The sequence below is a fragment of the Puntigrus tetrazona genome, chromosome 16 (genome assembly GCF_018831695.1).
Source record: "Puntigrus tetrazona isolate hp1 chromosome 16, ASM1883169v1, whole genome shotgun sequence".
Taxonomy (NCBI): domain Eukaryota; kingdom Metazoa; phylum Chordata; class Actinopteri; order Cypriniformes; family Cyprinidae; genus Puntigrus; species Puntigrus tetrazona.
The window spans coordinates 10,039,867-10,063,580 of record NC_056714.1 but is presented as its reverse complement, the minus strand read 5'-3'; the positions used below and the strand labels follow the sequence as shown (position 1 = coordinate 10,063,580).

Sequence of the window (23,714 nt, the reverse complement as noted above, 5' to 3'; positions counted from 1 at the left end):
ACATCAATCTATATTGTGTTTTTGAAAGTTTAAAGTTAATAGTTTCAACCGATTTTGACAGAACAGAGTAAAAGTCTTTGCTTTGACTTGAACTCAAGAATACGTTAATAATAATAAACAAAATATATAAAAGTAATAATAATAATCATACATTACATTTAGTCATTAAGCAGATGTTTTTTTTTCAAAGTAAAAACAAGTAGAAATAACATGCAGGCACTATAACAAGTCCCGTTAGCCTTACGCTGTACATGTAGCAAGGGGGTTTTTTAGAAGAAAGTATATAGAAAAATAAACCTAGGTTATTATTACATAATTATCCTTAATACAGTACAATATATGTAGGTATATTAAAATGATAGTTTGTCAAAAAAATTAAACTAAGTTAGTCCGTGTGACATTGGAGGTTCAACAAGTAAGTTTACAAAGCTGTGAGAATACTTGAATATGTGTGTAAAGAGAACAAAAAATTCTTTCTTCTTATCCCATCTACAGCAGCTGGCTGTCATTATGGAGAGTATCAAGATGCATTAGTTTCCTTTACGCTTCTTGAAATCAATGTCTGAAGCATGTGTGTTAACGTAAGCAGCAGTGCCATCTTTATGCATTGTTTTTTTATTCTTTCATTATTTTTGTTTTTCGAGTATTCTCATAGCTTACTTAAAAATAATTTATTAATTTATAATATTTGTTTAAAAAAAACATCAATTCTTAAAATCAACAATAACATTAATATACTTACAAATAAAAAAAATAAAAACTAAATATGTAAAGGTTTTTTTTTAAATGTACTTTATTTGTGGACATTATTATTTGCTTCCATCTTAGTACATAACAGTGTTGCTAACTGCAACAGAAAAGTGCTATAACAACAGTAGTGTGAAAATGGTTTCAGGAATGGTTTAGCAGTAACAAGCTTATTCCAACAAGTTGTGGTGTGACATTTTGCACATTATAGGGTAGAATTTCAGTTCCAAAGCTACTTTTTGTGGTACACTCAACAGGCTGTTCTATTATATTTGAAGCGTAACTACTTTAAAGTATGAGTGACCTTGGCTAGATGCAATTTCAAGCTACTTCTTTAAATCTGTTGTATACAGATACAATTGATTTTGAGTCATCACAGGCTGGAAGATGTGACTTCTTCCATTATAAACTTCACCATTGACTGTAACAGAATCAGGTGGTCTTGATGCTAGTCTGGTCTTGTTATAGAAATGCTTTTGTTCTTATTTTTGTCATTTTGGAGACAGATTGGCACCATCTTTTGTCGCATCCTTTTTATTTCCATCACCTTTTTCTTCTCTCTGGAGAAATTGAGTAATTGGCCCCAGAATCCCAGTGTGTGTTTGTACCAGAGGACCTGAGTTTTCTGTCTCCCTGGAGAACGCACTGTGTTTGTTCCAGCAGCCGTGGAACTTAAAGACTGCCTGCTCTCTCTTTCCATCTGTGGGTGTTTGGATTGAGAAAGAATGACATTGTGGAGTAGACTGAGTGTTTTGTTGTGTTGTGGAATACCCAGTTACCTCAGCAATTTTTTTTCAGTGGAATAGCCTGATATTTTCGAGAAATAACTTTTTAAATGCTGCTGTTACTTCAGAGATTGTGAGAGATATGTCAAGAAGAAAAGGGAAGAACAAAGTCAAAGTCATATTGCCTGAATAAACTGGGTGGCTGTGCTGTGCTAACTGGCTAAATTAAAATTAACTGTCTAGATTAAAGATGTTTTGAACGTTGTTTACTAGCGGTGGTGATCAATTAGCATAGCATCACAAGCATATGTGGCTAGAACTCTCAGCAGCTCTTGACCTGTGGTTAAAAGCATTGTTTCTTGTATGACATGGATGTAATTATGCCTTTATGATTATGCCTTTAAAAGTATGATATAAGAAATAGCCCGCTATGAATCAATCTTCAAACAAAGCAAAATGACAATAAACAAAAACTATTTTCTTAAGGGAAAAATACTGTACACTATACTATATATCATTACTAAATTAAACGTTACAATTTGCAATAAAGTACAAAACTGTTTTTACTTTTGCTTTTACTAATTTTGTAATTATTTGTATTTGATTTTTTTATTTACTTGTATTTGTTGTTGAAATATATACATTTAAAACAAACAGATGCATGCAAACATAATACATAAGATGCCACCAACATATAATGCAAATGTAATATATTTAACAAAACATTCCTCTTTATTGAGTTGAATAAATTTTAATGAATGGATTTGCGTGTCATTGCTTACTCTATCGTGACATTTTTTTGTGGTTGAAACATAGTTGAGTGATTACATGAGACATGATACAGTTTAGCATGTTGTACTATAACATACCTTCTGATATTTATTCATGTTTACTTTTGTTTATTTAAAGACAAAGAGGTGATTGACCTAGAATCTGCATTGCTGCTTTAAACTGAGATGTTTATTGTTTAAATCTTGTGATAAATTTAAGTTGAGACTTGAGTACTTTCTTAAAATTAACAAAAAATAAAGCTTATTACATTGTTGGATACGAGGTTGGCTAGCCTATACGTTAAGTGAAGTTCTTTTCAAACAAAACAGCTGTCTCGGTCATGTTTGCTGATTGTGGTGGAGTTTGTAGTTTGTTTGTTTTTGCCATAGTTTTTACTTTCACGCTTGTTCCCTGTTCTTTTGATTACCATCCTCGTATTATTTAAACCATTGGTCTCAAAGACAATTCCTGGAGGGCCACAGCTCTACACAGCTGCAACCCTAATCAAACACACCTGATTTAGATATTTAAGATATTCAGGATGACTAGAATCTTACAATCAGGTGTGATTTGGAGCTGGTTGAGCTAAACTCACAGAGCTCTGCAGAGCCCTCCAGGAAGTTTGAGGCCACTGAAACTCTCAGTTTCCTCAGTTCCGTGTTTGCCATTTAGCATAGATGTGTATTGTGCTGCCCCTAACTACTTTTAACTAGAACAGCAAGTCTTAGGCACAGTCTAAAAAATATTCCATTGAGTTAATTTTTTTTTCCATTTAAGAATATATTAATTTAAAAAATGGTAATTCAGCAATGCTAACCAATGTCTATTGATTGACCAGGATTCTCAGGAAAAAACAAAGCAAAAACAACAACAAAAACGTAGGACAGGGACTTTTTTCCAATGATTGTTTATTGGATGGAGGCAAATCTGTATGCAAGCCTGCAGTCAATTACAAGAAAGGGACAGTGTAATGTTGACAACGTAATTTGATATGTCCAGAGAAGTATATTTTATTAGAAGAAAGTATTTTTTTATGCATGAATAAACAGGAATTTAGAAAATAGAATGAATTTCCTTTTCATGTCAACTTAAGCGTTTCTGTGGTAGCACCTATACTCAAAACAGGACAGCTTTTACAAGTGTTAGTGTCGTCAGTGCAGTAGCATTTCTGTGAGCCGTTTATAGCTCCTCAAAAGACAGGGAAGCTTCACCCTCAGCAGTAAAAGGGTGGGGCTTTCTGCCAGGGAAATGGCCCTGTAACCAGAGATCGAGGGCAGTTGCAGTGCCAGCAGGCTTCATGCTTAGCAACGGCAAACAAACGCTGGTAAAAAGTTGAATGTACCTTCAGATTCACCAATCGGCTGGGTCATTCACTCTTTGCGTGAAGCTTCAATCATAAATTTGCAGCTGCTTGGGTATGCGCTTTCCCTCACACTTCTTGGGTGTAAAAATAGGTTGCTATGTGAACACCATGACTCCCCAGAGGCATGTGCCTGTTGTTACGCCCTGCTGATCTGCTGAGGGTGAGGGAACTTGTTTCCTCAATGGAGCAATGCACACCAAAACTCCAGGGGCAGGTGGTAAGATATAAAGATATGGTCCATGACTGAAAGATTTAAATCTGTTGCAGTGTTTCAGTCATTTGTAATACTGATGGACGTGACTTAAAAATGTATTTCAGGCATACTGAAACTGTGTTGTCAATAAATACATTTAAAGAACTTAACTCGTAAGGAGACATTTGTGTTATTTCATAAGCATCACACTATATGACTGCCATTGCTTTTGCTTTCCTTTTCTTTTTGAAAGCCAGCAATCGACATCTTTATTTACTGATTTTTGGAAATAATGCCTTAAATAGATCTACACTCAAAGGCCTATTGTAAAATAACAGCAAACTCTCTGGATCCTTCAGGTTGAATCCCACTGTTTGCTTTGGGCTAAAACAGAAAAGCCCAAACAACAGAAGGATTAATGTGGACTAATAAAGGTCCTATTGTTTGCTGTACTGTTCAGTTCACTAGAGCATGAGCTCAGGTCAGATCTCATGTCCCACTTACACATACATCCACTTATTTAAGACTTATTCATCCATACAATGTTTGTCGGATGTCTTTTGCTAAGTAAATCTAATTCTAAAGACTTTTTATTCTTCTGATTCATAGACCAGAGCAATAAGGCTTTGTGTTTTTTTTGACTAGTGTGAAGCATCAAGATTAAAAAATAAGGGAAGCTCTAATTTGAGGCAGAAGGGCAGTTTTGTTTGTGTAATGGCTGAATCATATTTCCATTTTTCCAGGAACATGGTTTTAACAGTTCACTTATTTAAAATTTTGACTGTGAAAAGCTGATGTTGGAAACATGATTGCATTTTGAAAAACATTAAGCTTGCTTATTGGGAAAACCTTACATTTGTTCCAAATTTTTGTATGCTTATTTAAAACATTTCAATGTTTTTTATGAATTATAATTCCAAGCATGCATTGAGAACACAACCTTTTAACTCAACCGGTGTGTTATTGGTTCCAACACAGAAAGTGTATTACACACTAATGTGTTATACTTACATAATTTGTGTCAAGTATGGTATTTTTGATCCATTGAGCAAAATACATTCAATATATTTATATACCTGTTCTAATAAATTAACGCGAGCCACTAAAGGTACAGTACAGAAGATTTAACTTACCACATAAACAGAATAAGGAGAGGTGACTATGGTGAATGATTTACAGATCTGTACCATTGACAAGTATCTGATCTTGTAAAATGTATGGTAAATACCAGGATTGTCGTTTTTTTATCATTTCTGTAATTGATCGCCATTTGCATTAACAATCAAATAATCAATTAACCTTAATAGCTTATTGCAAAATGCATCTACTGCAGTGGCATATAGTCACCGGCATGAAAGGATGTGCAAATGGACCTTAAAATTCCAGCTTCCTCACCTGAATGAAAAGGGTTTTTAGTCTAAAAGTCTAGTAGCAGGATCATAAAATGAATAGATCTGATTATAATAATTGGATTGAATTAAGAGATAGCTGTGCGCTTTGCTATTTCAAACTTTAGGCCGTCATCAAAAATGAAATCCAGGTTTTTTACCCGTGATAAAAATGGCATCCCACCAGAGAGACTCAAATTTCAGACGGGCTAAAAACAAAAATTTCTGGAAAAAATGAAAACAATTATTATTAAACTAGTTATTAAACTGAACTGTCTACTAAATCAATATCACATTCGCAAACTAGTTTAACATTTTTTAAAAGCTCTGTGTGGACGCAAAGAGCACACAAAAGACAAAAAAACGTGCAAATTATACATTATGTCATCGCTGGGGATGATCTTTGGTGTGGTGCCTACCACTTCAGAATGAATGTAGCGGAAACACTGATGTTGCTTGAGTCAGAGATTCCTTTCCATCTGCCCCTTGACTGTCTACAAGTGAACACAAAAGACGTTTTAAAAGCTTCTGATATCAAATACAAACATTTTTCTTTTCTGTTGAACACATCCTGTTCACACTAAACATTTCAGTGGGCAGTACGTACACCAATAACAGAGAGCTTTATATTGCTAACATTTTTTTTAAGCTAAAAAAAAAAAACAATTTACTGAAAATATTAGAAAACAGACTACGGTTTAGTACTATGGTTTATCATTGCAGATATGTTTTGTATGTTAAATACTTAACATCGCTAATTAAATTGGATGTTTTATGAAAAGATTAAAAAGAAACAGTTGAATTAATGAATACCATTTCATTTAGCTATTGTGTGTCACTCGTGGAATGGATGTGTGTGCAGTGACCCGTGCTGAAACTCGTTTCACCTTCAGCCTACAGGCTACACATATAATGCCCCCTACTGTAGACAAGAACAGCCCGTGTTTTACCCATTTCACTTTTTTCAAAGAGGCTTCTAGAGATACTTAGAAGTATATAAATAAAACTCTGAGGTTTCCTGTTTTCATAGACTAGTAGCACTGAGTGGACCGAAACAGCATCAGAACACTTCCTTCTTTCTTGTGTAACAGTTTATATGTTGAAGGATTTATTAAACCAAGCATATTGTTTGACACCACTGAAAGCACTATTATGTATTGGTTAGGGCTGCACAATAAAAATCTTTGGAGAAGAAAAAAAAACACATTTTAAAAAATGGGATTTTACATTTTTTTCACCACAGTGAAAAAAATGCACATTATAACTCATGCAATACATCGGTGTGAAAATTAAATACATTTTTTTGCATTTCTTTATAATGTAGAATATAAAACATCTTTAAATAAATAAATAGAATTAATATATATTTCAATGATGTTAACAAAATAATAATTAGTTGCAGTCTTATTCATTTATTCATTCATTTTGCAAAGTTTCATTAATTTGCTATTGAACGTCGTATGTTGTTTTTCCTGCAGATTAACTGGAGCAGAGAGTATAGTGTACAGGAAGGGCGGTGAGGTGGGACTCGCGGGAGTTTGTTTGAGTCCTGATTTGGGTCATGTAGATGCTCAGCCTGACTAACTAATCTGTTAGTCAGGCTGGTGCTCTAATAGTGTGTCAAGTGAAGGGAAAGAGACGCATAACTGATTAAGTATGATCAAAACTGCAGCATTGTGTAATCTTAGTAGATAACTCGGGTTCATTTTAGTATGTAGTCTTTGACTGTTGTTTTCATTGCGCTGCAATTGAAAACTGTACATTTCTTTAAATGAAGTGGGTTTATAAACCAATTACAAACATTCCTGTTTTGCAAAACTCCTAAACGTGCATTTACATACTGCAGTTTCCTGCTGAAAATAATATGTTCACAAGAACACAATTTCATACTTTCACACTTCTGACCTTTCTGTGGAAATTGACCTTTGTGAGATCAAAATAGGTCGCTTAGGAGATTCACATAGATGAAAGAAAAAGAATGAAGACATGGGAGGGGGGTATACAACTTTTGGCGTCCTTTGAAAGGAGATTCAATCTAAAACCATTTTGAAATATGTAATGTGTTATTATTTGATTATTTAAATAATTAACTTACTTTATTTGTAGTTAACAAGGTGAGCTATCGACTGCATAATTTCATGCAGTTTCATCTTAAAAGTCTTTTGCGTGTTTGTGTCTTTAATTATGATGAGTTTGAATCACTCTTCTTTTTTACTAGCAAAAGTTTTTTAGATTGCAGATAGAATGTTATGCTATTTTACACAGTTCTTCTTTCTGAGCATATTTGGATATAAATGTCTCCGTATATACAGACAATTTGCATTCTGTTCGCACATAAATACTGTATACTCCAGAAATAGTTGGAGGAACAAATTATAGAGTGAAAATGTACCAATGCAGTGAAAGCTAAGTCATCTCAAAAGGACAAAGTCGATCCATTAGTAACCCAGTCGCAATGAAGGCTGTGTGTCTGGAGCTGCCAGCTGAGAAGCTGAGAGTTTCCTGCTCTCCCAGGGAAGCTGGCTCATGCCTAAAGGGCTCTTTGTTGGACAAGGTGTGCGATCTGAGCAGCCACTGAGCTCAGTACAAACCCACACTTTCAAAATGTCCTGTTCCTGTCAGCACCGGAGGTGTGTTCTTCCACACGTAGTACAACACATACGCACATAAGAGCACTATCCCAGCAGGTGCCAAGGTTTTCCTACAAACATGCCTTTCTTGGGCATAACTACTAAAAATGACTTATATTTCGAAGAACTGTACATCTTGTTAAATCTTAATCCAGAATGTCGCATCTTCAAAAATAATTAAATATTCGTAAATATTATGAATTAATTAATCTTATGATGTTTTATAGATATTTAATAAATAATGGAATATTTTATTGAAATATATTTAAAGGCACAGGCGATTATTATTGTTATAAGACATTATCAAGGTAGTACAATGCCTTAAAGGTACAGTTGACGCAAATATTAAAATTCTGTAATCATTTACTCTATCATCTAAAACTTGTTAAAATTTATGTTCATCTTCATAACAGATGGCAAATATTTTCTCACAATTCTTGTCCATAAATTGAAAGTTGGCAAAAAATTCATAAAGACATAGTAATCCAATTTAGTCCAACTGTAAAGAAAAATGCATGTTGTATATAAGGAACAGATTTAATTTAGACTGGGATTTAACAATGATTCCAAGAATAAACCTGATTTGTATTTGTCAGTCAGTTTACCATATTTAATATACATTTTTAATCTGAACAAAATGACATGGATTGACATGAGGGTGAGTAAATGATGATAAATAAAAAAAAAAAAGACTTTTTAACTTGTTTATTCAGCCTTAACGCTAAGACATCATATCTCTTGACATTTCAGCCACTTCTTGTATTCTGTCTTATTGAAATCATTTTGTTTTAACATTTATTTGTTCTTTTTTGGAGTAGCTGGTAATTCCATTGACAGTCCCGGGGCAGAGTCTTGGTTGCATAATCAGTAGAATGACACAACAGTGTGTCGATAGCAGGCATTTTGGCACAAGTCTTCATAAATCATTAACCGGGCATGCTCGAGGTCCAAGCATTTTGGCGTTCTCACATGCTTTATGCTTCTCATTGTCTTCGAGGATCATAGACGTTCGCCTTCTGTGTGGTTCCTGGACACGGACTACAGACAGACTCTCACGGCTGCTTTGACAGTAGTAGGATGGTTTTATCTACTGCTAATATTTGCATTGCAGAAAGGGAATTTGTTTGACTGATCAGTTGAAATGAAAAGAGTGCTTATCAGTTCTATGTATATTTGAGTGTCTTCGTGACATTGAAAGTAAAAATGATATGATGTTTGGGGCCTAGTTTATGAAATATGCACGAAATATGAATTGTTTTGACTTCAAAGGAGGTTAATGGTTTACCAGTTTTCCGCTTTAAGGTCATGACTGAGACTGTTTTGAAACAACATCTATAATTATTTGTTACTGTCTTACGTTATGGTTCTTGGAGAAAACAACTCAGTTGCTTAGCAGTGTCATAGAGCAAATAATTGTTGGTTAGTTTGCTTCAATGCATTACATTTCTCATATTTCAACCGGTTTTTAAAGTACTGAATATGCCGTTGGCCTAGTAAGTAAATAAGAGTAATAATCGAAATAAATAAAAATCACTGCAGCTTCACCTTACCAACCACCCAAAAACTCTTAAAAGTTTTAGCTAGTCTAAAGGGTGTTAATATCAAGAAAAACTTCACAAATGTGTTTTTCTCTCCAAATGTTATGATTAATGAATTAACATTGATTATTTTTAACTGGATATGGAATTATGTGTTTCACATCTGCTATTTGCAAATTTCTAGACTTCAGATATTTCTAGATGTACATGGTTGTTGATTATCTAAAGGTATTCTATTATTATTGTTTTGTAGATTGCCTGTCCCTCTTCTACCTATTATGTAATGTCAGCTGTGTTTGAGTGTTGTGTTTTTATGGTCAGAAAGGAGGAGTTCAGTTTAATCAACCAAAGCAATCATGACTCAGGCTTGGAAAAGATAGGCCTTTGTTTTATTACTGCAGTATGACATAATATATTATCACAATGACCTTTTAAACTTTAATAAAAACATGGAAGATATTTCCTTAAATGTACATTTGCTTGATTATGACATCACAATGAGCCTACAATACATTGTGATCTTAAAGGTTCTGGAGGAGTAGCCCAACCATTTTAAACATCGATCCAGTACTTATATAGTTACTAGTTGTCAACCATTCCTGTAGTTATATTAACTCAACAAAGCAAACTCAAATTCTGTTAATGTTAATGCTGTTTCTTAGTTAATACATTCTGCGCAATTTTTAAGTGTATTTACTACTTTTTCTATCTGCTATAGTAGTGTTATAGTAGTGTAGCGACTACAGCAACCCACTGGTGTTGCTATAATTGACACACAACAGGTTTTGTAACATCAGCAAGCTACTTGCTCATATTGAATTTTAGATAATTACTTTGCACATAGATGCATTAATTTATTTCAACATTAAAAGTCAATTTCAGGGCATGATAGGCTCCCACTAACCCATTGGATACATTCTGTTCATCAGGTACTATGATAATTGGGGATAGTTCCTGAAGGGCGACCTCAAATTTATAAGCAATCAGCCTTTCAGTTATCAGATATCGGGTTTATTCTAGTATTATTCTAGTAAGCCTCCACCAACATGCCCACAGGCCAAGTTTGGACTTTCTCATACAAGCACAGTATGTAGTCATTGGTGGAGATTGTCTGATGACCCTTCTCTGTGTAAACACCACTTAAATTTAGAAACTAACCTAATTATTTCTCCTCTGATTTTATTCGACAGGAGGAGAATGAAGGCCAAGGCCCCACCTCCACCTCAACCCCTCAGCCTGCCCCCGCAGGATCTTCCGTAATGCTGTTCCTGATGGAGGAGGATCTTCAGTGGGAGACAGCAAGGAAAACATGCTTCGACCCTCTGTGGACCTCCATATCAGTCTGCCTTCAGGGTATCAGACCACCGTCAATGTGGATGGCAGGTGAATATGCTCATTGCACTGACATTAGCTTTAACATTTCATCAAAACACTTTATTTTTCAGATTGGTGGCTCAATGGCTTCAATATTAGTAAATAGAGCTGGGGCAGGAAATGTTTACAGTAATTGCACACAGTGACCTTCAAAAATATCTAAACAGAGAACAGCAGCATAACACGGGCCTTCAGGTGGGGTTTTTAATATGGCTGGGAGGTATATTGAGTTGTAAATGATAATGTAAATGATTTCATAATTTACTCACCCCAAGCCATCCTAGGTGTATATAACTTTCTTCTTTCATCCTGGCTCTTCCAAGCTTGGTCATGATGGTGGATGGTTTTATTTTGAAGCTCCATAAATTGGATATATCTATCGTAAAACTAACCTATACACATCCAGGGGGTTAACACATGTGTTTTAGAGCAGATCGATGGGTATTTGTAACAAAAATATTTCAATTTATATTTCAAATTATTTAAATATTTAACACCTGTATGAGTTTATGAGAAAGTAGAGTTCCGGCTTCTTGGCTGACCTCTGACTCAATGTATGACATAAGCCACTTTCGTAACGTATGTTAAGAAAAGAATAGACAAACAAGGATTGAGAAATATTAAACATCAGTAAACGGTCAGAGGGTTTCACTTTAAGAAGGAATGCAGCTTACATCATACGTCGAGTCAGGGGTCAGAGTTATAATTTAAAAAAATATATAAATATTTTTGTTAGAAAAACCCATCTATCTGCTTCAGAGAACATGTGTTAACCTCTCTGAGGCGTATAGGTTAGTTTTATGATGAATATATGCCATTTTATGGAGCTACAATATAATGGCCTCTATCCACCATCATTACCAAGCTTAGAAGAGCCAGGATGCATTTTTTAAAAATTCTGTCTATATTCATCTGAAAGAAGAAAGTTATATACATTTAGGATGGCTTGGGGTTGAGAAAATTATGCATTCCAGATGACATTTCATGGAAATATTTCCATTTAGCTGATAGAAGTTGATGAGTCTTCTGCATCTTCACAGACTTCACTGAAAGAGTAAAATACATAAAATATATGTATTTATATTTGTAGTTGGATAATAAATGTGCCAGCAAGTATTTTTTAATGAAAACTGTAACTGTTTATGTTCTGACTGCTTATGTTCATTTACAGAAAACGTAATAATATCACTTGTGAAATATGTCAGAAACATGTATAATTCATGTCAAATATGAAACACATGAAACAGAGATTTGTCTAAATGTGTTTAGATCATGAAAAGTTCACGTAAATCTCTCCACCACGTCTGTAAGTGTGTGTGATTGTGGAGGTTTGACCCTTGGTTTGATTTAGTTAAATATATACTAAGAGTATGGCTTGCATTTACATTCATCCTTTATAGCCATGAACTAAACAAGAAACTAGTTAAAAGTGAGAAAAACGTTTTTTTTTTTTTTTTTTTTTACAGGGTGTGTTCGAAAGCTTGGTTTATATAACACATTCTGCTGGGTTTTCAGTGTCTATTTTTTTCCTGCCTTTTTTCCAGTTCTAAGAAACACACATTTTTTATTGTATATGAAAGGACCACCGTGTCATACATTTGGAAACGGGCTCTTTATGACAATTTTTTTTTATTCAGTTGCTACTGAATTTTGGTCAACATTTAAAAGGAAAGTATTTATATATAAGCATTTAGACACATTTAGGACATCATAAACCTTTTATATGAAACTACTGTGTAAGACTAAAGAAATCAATGTTTGGAGAATGCATGATTTAGTGTCCACCATGTAATAAAATATTTCCATGGTGATGGGGAAGTGTCAGAAGAATAGCCGTTTATATTTAGATGAATTGTTCAGCAATATAATGAATATAATTTGGACATTTACACACACAAAAGAAGTTTACTGATCAGGTGAATATCAGTCGTTTAAAAATTCAGCTGCTTTATAGCCATAAAGTTACAGTTACATTCAAAGAAATGGCGGAAGACTGAAATGCCATTGGTTTCATCAGTGAATGACATTTGATCTGAAAATTGAGTATCAAATTTAACTCTTGATTTATTTATTCTTTTCTGAGACTAGATAGTAGCCACGGCATGTTATTTAAACAAGCACATTTCTGTTTTAAACAGCGTTTGAAAACCTCATTAAGAGTGTCTACATTACAAATTTTGGTAGATGGAGGTTGAATTACGGACGATTGATCAGTGAAGCCAAGCATTTAAGACCAGCATTCATGTAGCAATTTGCTGCTTTACGTAACACCTGTAATTCAAGACTATCTTTCTCTCTCTCTCTTTCTCTCTCTCTCGCCCTATCACAGTCCTGTCTGCATCACATGATGTAATTACAAGTCTAAACTGTCAAGTAACTCTATCTTTCTCTGTCCTTATGTCTCCTCTTGTCTCTTTAGAAAAGCTCTGATGGATTTGTTGGTGGATCTGTGCAGTCAGTATCATCTGAATCCAACATATCATACCCTGGAGCTGCTGTCACCCGATGCTCAACCTGTCATTTTTAAGCCCAACGCCCTGCTGGGCGCCCTGGACGTCTCCTGCGCCCTGATCAAAGAACGAGTGCTGGAGGACAAGGTGATCCGGAAACCTCCACCCAAGATGCCAGAGGTAAGTTTCAGAAACACAGTGTTATGGAGGTTTTTGACCTCATGCCTCATGGTGGTATAATTGACTTTTTGAAGAGCTTAAAATTTCAGGCAGGCAGCAGTAACTGGCTACTCTACAACTAGCAGGACTTAACTATTGTTTACAGACATTGTACTGTAAATAATTTGCTTTGAAGGTCAGAAGAAGTCTACTTCTTGTTAAACTGCATCAGCCATATTGGATGCTTTCATTGTATGAGCAAGTGTTATCTTCATTGCAGTAGTTTTTAAGGTTAACAAGACCCCAAGTCCTAGAAATGAGAGACTAAAACGGTTTTAAACTTTAATATTATTGTTTAGTTATTATGCATGTGTTTTTATTACACCCTTTTAAGCTGGCAAATACTTTACAAAAAAATGTCCCATGATAAAAAGCTGAAAAGGATGTGTAAATGTAAAAGATGTAAAGATTTAGTATAAATGATGTCCATGCTATTTATTAGCAACTCGTATTCATTCAGTATTTTTAAGACATCTTTTTTTACCATAAAAAAGGCTAATATTGATCTTACTCTTGTGTAATGTACTTAAATGAGTTGTTCTTGTTCATCAATGAGTTCATCTTGTTCTGACTAAATGCATCAGGAGGGTCGAATGATCATAAAAAGGGTACGAGCTAAGGTAAAGTGAGTCTTTCACAGGCTCTGCCCTGAGTGTGTGTTCTCTCTTTCTCGAGTGTCCTTTTCTCCTCCCCCTCATGTGTGAATATTTGATGAGAGTCTTACCTTTAGTTACCATGCATTATTTCTTCTTCAGCCTGGCTGGCTGGCCCCTCTCTTGCTCCTCTCCCACGTGTCCGACCTCCGGGCAAAGTTAGAGGCTCTGACCTCTGATTCTGCTAGAACAACAGTACAATTGTCGGTGGCCAGTTGAAAGCACACAGCACATGAGTATGGATACGTGATGAAATGGAGTAACACGATTTATTTTCAGTGAATAACAGACATAGACCACAGCTTAGAAATGCTTGACCACAGTAGAAATCAGGATGGTCAAACCTTTAGTTAGAAGGCTGTTACAACTGTTATACCGGCTCAGCATGTTCTCTCTCTCTCTCTCTCTCTGTGTGTGTGTGTATATATATATATATATATGTGTGTGTGTGTGTGTGTGTGTGTGTGTGTTGGCTAGAAGAGAGATGGAATAAAGATGACAAAGTAAATCATATCTGAAGGCCATCTAGTCGTTCAGACTGCCCACCTACAGAACTTGATTAATTATAAAACCTGTATTACCATTCAAAGTCACACAAAGTTCAGGTAGTACTTTGTTCTGAGTGTGCACCGTCTGTAAAAACACAGCACACATTGTTTCATATTCGTTTAAGTCTGTGTGACAGTGCAGTAAACTTTAACCAAAATGTAGAAACAAATTATGTACCAATTTGTGACACTTCAGTTTCACTGGTGTGCACTGTAATATACAGGAAACGGCACACATTAAATCTTCTGGGCCCACTTTGACAGCAGGTTATTTACAATTACATTGCTAGGATGATATTTAGCTGCCAAAATAAAGAGTTATGTTTCACAATATAAATACATGCATATGAGTAACTGATTTAATGTGATTTATTGGTGCTCAATGTAATCTTAAGTTCTGTTCTCTGAAGAAGCTTTCCTTTAAGCAGTGTATTGCGGTTGGTGTGATACTTCCTCTACAAGACACTGCAAACGTGCATATAAAGTCTAATTTTGCCCACTTCTCATGCGAAACTTTAGAGATCTACGTTGCATCTTATCTTATCTTGATCATGCATATGATAATAGCCACAAAGTAGTGAGTTTGCTGCACTGCTGTCATGTACAGGAAGAGTGCATTTGAATGTTAGGTACTATCCGATCGGTTTATTTTTCGTTAAAACTTATTCTCCATTAACAAAAAATCTGTTTAAATACAACAGCTGTCAACATGACTGCCCCCTGTTTCCTTTAAAAAAAAAAAATCTGTTTCATTATTTGGGCAATTGACAGCATGCAGCTAGTTGTATTTAACTTCTTGAAATTTCTCTCTCAAAGCAAATCTTTTTATTGTTCTTTTTTTTATAATATACTCTGTTGAAAAGCATATTTCACCAAAAAGTCAGGCATTTTTTGTTGAGATGATATATATAGTATATCTTGACATACATTTCTCATTTTTCAACATTGATCAACATTTGTCATTTTTCGCATATGTTTCTCTTCTTTTCATCACATAGAAAACTGTGCGTTTGGTGGTAAACTATCACCGCAGTCAGAAAGCAGTTGTTCGTGTAAATCCACTGGTCCCACTGCATACCCTGGTGCCTGTGATTTGTCAGAAGTGCGAGTTTGACTCGGCCCATGTCTTGCTGTTCAAAGACAATATCAGCCATCAACAGCTGGACCTGGACAAGTGCCTGAGCGAGCTGGGTATCAGAGAACTCTATGTGCTGGATCAAACACTAGGTACGGGATTAAAATGTCAGGACTCCACAGTTGAAAGTGATTGTGCTGCTTAACAACGCTGTTGAAACTGTGATACAGTTGTTCTTTTCCCAGGAATCACTGATGTATAGGGACTTCATAATATAAGGAGATTTGCAATAATAAACCATTTTAGTTTTAGAAGCAATCTAAAACGTATGCCCAGTGGAAAATGTTGTGAATGTAAATTACACCTGAGAAGCCACAATTTTAGATTAAGATTTTAGATAATTTTTTGGCAGGTCCAACACTTCCTGTTCAGACACATTCTTAGATGTTTCCACTTATAGTCTTTGTTTAGCCAGTGCTGATATTACATAACACATGCAAAATGCACTAAGCCTGTAACATTTCACTGTCTAGCCAAATGCGAAAAGACTTCCATTCACATTTATTTGACTTCAGATGTTATACTGGTTTGATTGTTTCCAGTTCTCCAGCCTAAAATGGCTTCGACACCTGCCCTGAACTACTCAGGTACTGATGCCATGTGCATGACTTTGGCTGAATAGTTGTCACAGTGGCTTTACAGTATGTGTAGTCAAACTGTCTTCAATGTGCTAAGAGTCTGCTTTATAAAACATGCTGGAGCTTTTTTGAATTCAGATGGGCCGGTCAATAGAACTTAAACAAGACGTGCGGTGCCTATATTTATATTTTTATTTTCATGCTAATTGTTACTGTGATGCTTTCATTCTCAATGCATTTGTGTTCAGAGAAACCTATCCTGGTAATTCTTCTTTACGTTTTGTAGAGGCTTTAGTGTTTTGTCATCTTACATTTTTGACTTAGAAGCTTTGGAGATTTGCTGGAGTGTAGCGCCATCTTTTGCCAGAATTTCGTACTGCTTTTTGTGCATTGTGTGCCATTTATGTTTTGCTTATATACTAGCATTCCAAAATGTGGTGTTTGTAGCTTTTTTTAATATTTAAATATCTTATGCTCAACAAGGCTGCATTTATGATTAAAAATGACAATTGAAAAACTGTAATATTGTGAAATAATACTACAATTTAAAATAATTTTTTCATTTGATAATATCATATGATGTATTGATTTCTTTGACATCAAATTAAAGATTGATCTTGGTTTTTATGAAATTGACTTTGATGTGACGTCATTTAAAGAGACAAAGCCTAAATTCTAAACTCCTAAAAAATCTTAAAACCTTTGCTGATGTGCAAGCACAATTTATTCTGCATATGCGATATCTTCTGCAATCCATTGTCCTCATTAGCCAGCTCAAAATTAACCACTCCAACTAAAGTAACATTGCTTGACACAATTCTAAATTCTTCACTAGTTGCTCCTGCGTGTTTGTGATGTTAAACAAATGTGTTTCTCTTACAGCTGAATCTCTTCACTCCAACAGTCTGAGTGGATCAGAGAAAAAGAGCCTGCTGGGCTTCCTCAAGTTTAATCGCAGGAAATCAAAGGTAGAACCACAGACAGCGAACAGACACGCAAAAGCATTCATTCATATGTTTTGTCTATAACAGCGCTCTATAATAGAATGCTGCATGTCCAAAATAGATTTAGATGTAGAGCAACAAACACCTAAACCCATGGATATGCTGGGGAAACTAATATTGAAAATGAAACATTTGGTTGATATTTTAGTGATTAAGCCCTGCATTGCATGGTTTTCATTGTTATTATGAGTCTGCCTGCTATGCTAGTGTTACGTTCCCATTTCAGACTGAAGATCAGTCCTCTGAGGACATGGACAGTCTTGATGATGATAGTGTTGTTGACATTGCAGACACTAACATTAATGTAAGTACTAACCCAACTGTCTATTACTAATACACTCTCATCTTTCCATCTGTCACAGTTTTCAGTCTAACACAAATATACTGCCTACAGGCGGATCCTTCTACTTTCAGACCTGCCAACCTGTACGCGTTTTGCGTAGCGAGTATGCATTTTAACATTTTAAAAGCACACTGGTACGATTTGTCACTCTAAACTACGCAGAGGTAACGCCTTTGTGCACGCACAGTACTTAAATCAAGCAACAAGAGGAGTTCGACCAATCAGAGCGGGGTTCATCCCCCATCTTGCAAGCAGGATCATTGCTTTTGCAGACCTTTCCTCGCTTACCATTTTGAGAATAGTTGGTAATAGAGCCCCTCCCGGTACTTTTTAATAATAAAAGTTTCAGAGGTTGGCAGGTCTGTACTCTTCAAAACGTCTGTGCCAAATAGCACCACACTCTTTTGTGATTCATTGTTATTTATTGTGTCAGTGAGCAATCTTGCCTTTTTTATATGTAAAAGGAATTATATAAAAAGGAATAGTTCTGCATAGGAATGTCAATTTTGGATCATTTCCATAATTGATCGCCGTTTAAATTAACGGTCAATTAATGTGACGTGAGTTCAGTGATCTGCTTCCAAAACCACTGGCGGGGCTACTCCAAAAAACACTTTTTCCCATTTTAAATATTTTACTGTGAGTATTATGACACAAGCGAGGTACAAAGCTTTGTTAACTATAGAAATAATTGGTTAGCAGGCAAATGGGACCATGCTTTTGGATTCATCCAAGCAAATCAAGCCATGTGCGCTTTGTGTCCTGTTTTGCTGCATGGTCACAAATTTAATAACTAATTTATTTTATTTACTTTTAATAACTGTTTTCGCATTTCTTACTGTGGTAAACGTGGGGGGAGTTAAAGATTTTCTCGGTCGTGTTTTAGGAATTCGTCACTATCACTTAAATTGTTAAATCATTCGTTTTCTAGGGAAAAGTTAATGAAACAAGGACGGTAGCCACAAATGAATATGCTGTAGGAATGGGTTTGGGGAGTAAATACATCTGTCCTGCTCGCGTTTGCAGCCCTGTCAAAGCAAAGTGCCCGATAGGTAACAATTAACTAGGCAAATGATAATAAAACATGTCTTACATTTCTTTAAAGTTTGGATCACAAGCGTAGTTTCGTACATTAAAGATCCAGCCCCTTCACCGTCACTCACAGCTGTATGCATGTGTTTTGCGCATGATTTCCTTAGTTCACCAGAACTTGAATGCTGGTTGTTCGATTATAAATAGCTATAAACAATATATAATGTTTAATACAATTATACATTTAAATTACATTCTACATTTAAATAATAATGATAATAATATGCTTTTTATTCATAAAAAATTAACTACTTAAAACTACTAATTTACAGAAAATCCACACACTTCCATTAAATGTATTTGTTTCCAGCTTTCACCTCTAGGTGTCAGTAATTACTTGCGCAAAAAAGTGACCTTTAGGAGTTCTCAAACACATTTCTTTACCTAGATGTTATAGTTTGACTTTTTACTAACACACAATAGGACTTCCTTCAGTTTTGCTTCAGCCACTATTACGATTCAAACCATTCAGATGGATCTGTTTTCCATGCATCATGTGTTTTTAAGTCCGACGAATTCTCTGCTGGTACATTACCTGCCTTTTGGATGATACTTTTTATTTTACCGCTAATGCAAGTTACTTATAGCATAATCCATATACTACAGTTTTTATATACTGCTAGTTATAAATGCTGTTACCTAACCCTTAATCTACCACCTCTCTGTATTAATAAGTAAAGGATAATGTACATCCAGCCATTGACCCCCCCCAAAAGGGTGATCGGTTCCCTTAAGGAAAGGGGGACATTTTGGCATAACAACTGATGTATATGATTCTGCTTATTGCACTGCCACATAAATAAATAATTAAATCCAAAATATTAATTTGAGTTTAAATATTTAAACTAGTGCTGGGCAACAATTGATTAGGATTAATTGCATCCCAAAAAGTTTTTGTTTATATAATATATGCATGTGTACTGTGTATATTCATTAGGAGCCAAATGAGCCGTTGTTATTGAGGAATAACATAGCTAGGATTGTTGCAAGTGACCAATCAGAATTCCACAGAGCCATTCAATAATATTTGATAAATGTCATATCAAATTTAGCTTACTTCTGAGTACAAATTATATGGTTCAGTAGCTGCACTCACACACACTTGATCCTTCAGAGATTTTTATTTCTGCACCCACAATGCTCTGTTCATTTTCTTCCTCCCTTCAGAGAAGCACACCCTGTTCTTGAAGACACTCAGAGACGTGTGCTGAACAACTCAGTTGTCCATAATTTACTATAGACTTTATTTAATTTATTATAGTTATTTTCTTCCTGCCAAACAGCCTTTTTACGAAGGGCTCTTGCCTGCTCTATTCGCTCCCTGCCTGTAATTACACAAGTTCAGGTGCATGCTATTTACAATATCATCATCACAAACAGAGCCAAGAGCCATTTTCAACACATCTCAGTAACTGATTTCCGATTATGTAACCCGCTAATAGCCATTCCCACTTTGAACATTCCGTTCTAAGGGCAGAGAGGGGTGAGAGAAAAAGGCTGAACTTTTACAGCAAGGTTGTGTAGTCTAATAAAAGTGAACACAACAGTGACTGTGATAGGAGAACTGTGTTTATTTTGTCTTAGTGCGCTTCCAGGTGTCAGTGTGTTTGTTTGTGTTTCTACGTTTTTTATGTCTAGTTGGGATCATATGTCTGTTCGTTACTCTGCTTTCTTCTCAAGTCAAGCTGCAAGACTGCATACTTTCTCTCTCTCTCTCTCTCTCTCTCTCGTTTTAACCGACAGCTGAGCTCTCACTCAAACACTCATGCAAGGTTCTGGAAGATCCGGTGTCGTTCCTGTCAGTGTTTGCCAGATTTCTCTGCTCTCTCTTAAAGGAACATCCGCTCTGTCTTTTCCACACCTCTGTGTTATGTAAATGCATAACTGCTTTTGTTTTTAAGGTGAAGTGTGTAATCTGTGTGACATTATTAACCACAAATTTACAACGGATTCCCGGGATAGATTTTATTAACTACCTCTCAATTCAGTCAATCTGGAAATTAAATTGATTTTGAGTTCAGCAAGTCAAGTGACCTTTATTTATATAGCATTTATTCAATACAGACTGTGTCAGAGCAGCTTTACAGTATTTTACAGTGGCTAGATTAGCTAAAAATGTTGTCTCCCAGCTCAGGTCAGTTCAAAAACTTCAGTTCAATCAGTGCAATCAAGTCGACGATATTGCTGGAGATTAAGAAGCTTTTGTCCCACAATGTGACGAAGTAGAGAACATCTAACAAAATTACACTATTAAACTATTAATGTCAGGTGTATATACATATTTGATTCCAGAAATATTTCATTTGTAAAACGTATTGTTTATGACGAATCAATACAGTATTAGCACCTCTGAATCTTATGCCAATGAATGCTGTATAAAACACAGGGAACATGGAAGGTACAGTAACTGGATTATTTGCATACATCTTGTTCTAATGTCGCTATTCCTATATTTTCCTTATCTTCACCTTCCCTCACTCAGTTTTGCTTCTCAATATTACATGGTTTAACTACACATTGTTGTAGCTCTTGTAGACCTTTATAAATTCGACACAAGCATTATTTCTAAGACATCCCTAAGCTCATAGATTTGCATTGCAGGAGAATAAAAAGATATCTGCTTCGCTATTGTTGTGGTTTAGTGCTTGTCTTGAGTCTCTCCCTGTTAGGGCAGCTGTTTTATGGTGTGTAAATGTGGGGTCATGGCCAGGGTAAAGCCCTTAGAACTCAGCCACTCAGCAGGTCGTGACATTTCCAGCCCAAATGTTATTGATTTGCTGTCCCCTGTTAAACCTGTTGCCCTTTAAATGGCATCATCTTGGAGCTCTTGGAACTAACACTTACTGCCTTACCTTCCTCCCCTAAGAAGCTGTATTCAGGATCTACTGCTTCTTACACTGTAGGATTACTGTTACACACACATGCAGGATATTTAGAGTGTGATATCCTAATAGCAAATACTGTAAAGGGTGTCACCTTTCTTAGAAAAGCTTATAAGCAATCCTTTTTTAATCAATAATAATAGCTTCAATTATGTTTTGTTCTTTTCTGTTCTATCCTTTGTAACAGTTGTAAGCTGTCTAAAATGGAGTGTGTATACAACTATACCTCAATCTTCTGTACAAAATTCACCTTCTATATTTGCAAACCTTTCCATTTGCACTGATCTTGTCTCTAATTTATCTGCTTCGTACTTACAGTATATATTATAATTAGCTTATTTGCATGTCTGGTTAATAAATGTGGATGTAAACACGCTCGTTCACATATGCCTTTTGAGCTCGTTATTAAAATGTGTATTTTTATATGTACTAAAGCGTCTGTATTTGTTTTTTGCTCAGGGTATGTCGGTTGCAAGCAGTCCATGTGTGGAGACCCGTCCTAGCACTCTGGGTCAGTCTCAGTCTGTGATGAACATCTCCAAGATGTCCCCAAAAGTGGAATTAAAGAAGCGCAGAGCTCCAGCACCCCCACCAGCTCCCACACAGACTTTACCACTGACATCCCAGGTTTGATCAATCAATCACACACACACACACATGCATACCATTATAATCATTGGCTAATATTCACACTCTTTGACTAATATTGTAATGTGGAAAGGTTTTTTAATAAAAAAAGGGGTCAATTCCGACTCACAATCTTGTGCTTTTGAAGTGTAAGTAACTTATGTGTTGTTATTAGTTTAATTATTTGCTATTGACTGTTCTAATGTGGAGTTTTGGGTTTCATTCTAATGAGTTTCATAGCGCATGCTTAATGCAATTTTAACTAAATTAATCACATCAAAAACATGTACAAAAATGGTGAATAGATGTGGAAGAGGTGCAACATTAAAAGAATCCATCACATGATCAAATAAAAAAAGATAGGCAGTACATTGTTAAAGTCTATATTTGTAGTTATTAAATACAACTAAGCAAAATATTCAGATTAGTAAGTATTTTGAGCAAAATCTATCGAATGTTGTGTTATTTTCTAAAACCTGGTCAGTTTTCAGACCTAGGCAAATTTTTAAGACATAAACATGCTGAAATTACAGCTCCCAAAAGGTATTTACAAACAACTGAACATTTCGACCAAACAGGTCTTAATCAGGCACAATCTGACCGATGAAGTAATGACTGGTTGAAACATTGCACATTTTTGTAAATAAACTTTTCAGAGCTGTAATTTCAGTTTCAGTGTCTTCTTTTTTGCTTTGCACTAGAGCCCATTTTTGGTTTTAGATGTGCACAGCCTTTTTATATGTCTATGACCATAAGCATGATTTTAGGAACACCTCACGCTGCTTAAAATCAGTGTTAATGGATTTCACAACACTTCAGCATATATTTTTTATTAAGTGAGGGTATTTTTTTTAGGATTTAGCACCCTAGCAAAGTCTCTGAGAGCCTGAAATATCGCACTTATGCATTGCAGTTCTGAAAAATGGTGGCACTGGAGACCAAATGGATTTCTCTTTTTAATTCTTAACATTAATTCTTAATTCTTTTCCAGTTATCATGTGTCTTTTCTCATCCACCTGTTTTTTCTAACAGTGCTGGCCTTTTGAGCATTTTGCTGCCCAATTCTTCTTCTTCTCTTCTAGAAGTAAAGTCCTGTAAAAATGTACCGTTGGTTACCAAATTGCAGGTAACGATACAGGTACTGGTAAAAATAAAAGGTACCCAACCCTTCTTACGCCCCCTATACAGGTTGGCACACCAAAACTCCTTTCGCTCTGAGCAGTTTATATCTCTGGGCACCTCAGTCGGGGAGAAGAGAACTGGGTTTGAGACCATACTCCAGTCCAGAGCTCCTGTAACAAGGAAACAGTATGCCCTGAAGTGCCCTGACAGCGACTGCAAGACCCAGTCGGCTGCCCAGGTGGTACAGTTTTTGAGTTTTGACAGGAGCGTTTCTTTGCAAGGTTATCTCCCTCCACTATGAAGGCATATGTGGCAGCCATAGCATGGGTCCC

General features: G+C 35.6%; 1 protein-coding gene across 1 annotated transcript in view; it reads left to right on the top strand.

Annotated features, from left to right (window-relative positions):
- The first annotated feature begins 8,755 nt into the window (after positions 1 to 8,755).
- The window catches only part of cobl (cordon-bleu WH2 repeat protein), a 39,887-nt gene continuing 24,928 nt past the window's right edge, over positions 8,756 to 23,714 (top strand). The window contains 7 exon segments of the mRNA XM_043260850.1: positions 8,756 to 8,889; positions 10,546 to 10,581; positions 10,583 to 10,738; positions 13,149 to 13,359; positions 15,598 to 15,826; positions 17,195 to 17,280; positions 22,093 to 22,260. Of these exon segments, the coding sequence (XP_043116785.1) occupies positions 10,553 to 10,581; positions 10,583 to 10,738; positions 13,149 to 13,359; positions 15,598 to 15,826; positions 17,195 to 17,280; positions 22,093 to 22,260 (879 nt within the window). The 5' untranslated portion in view covers positions 8,756 to 8,889; positions 10,546 to 10,552.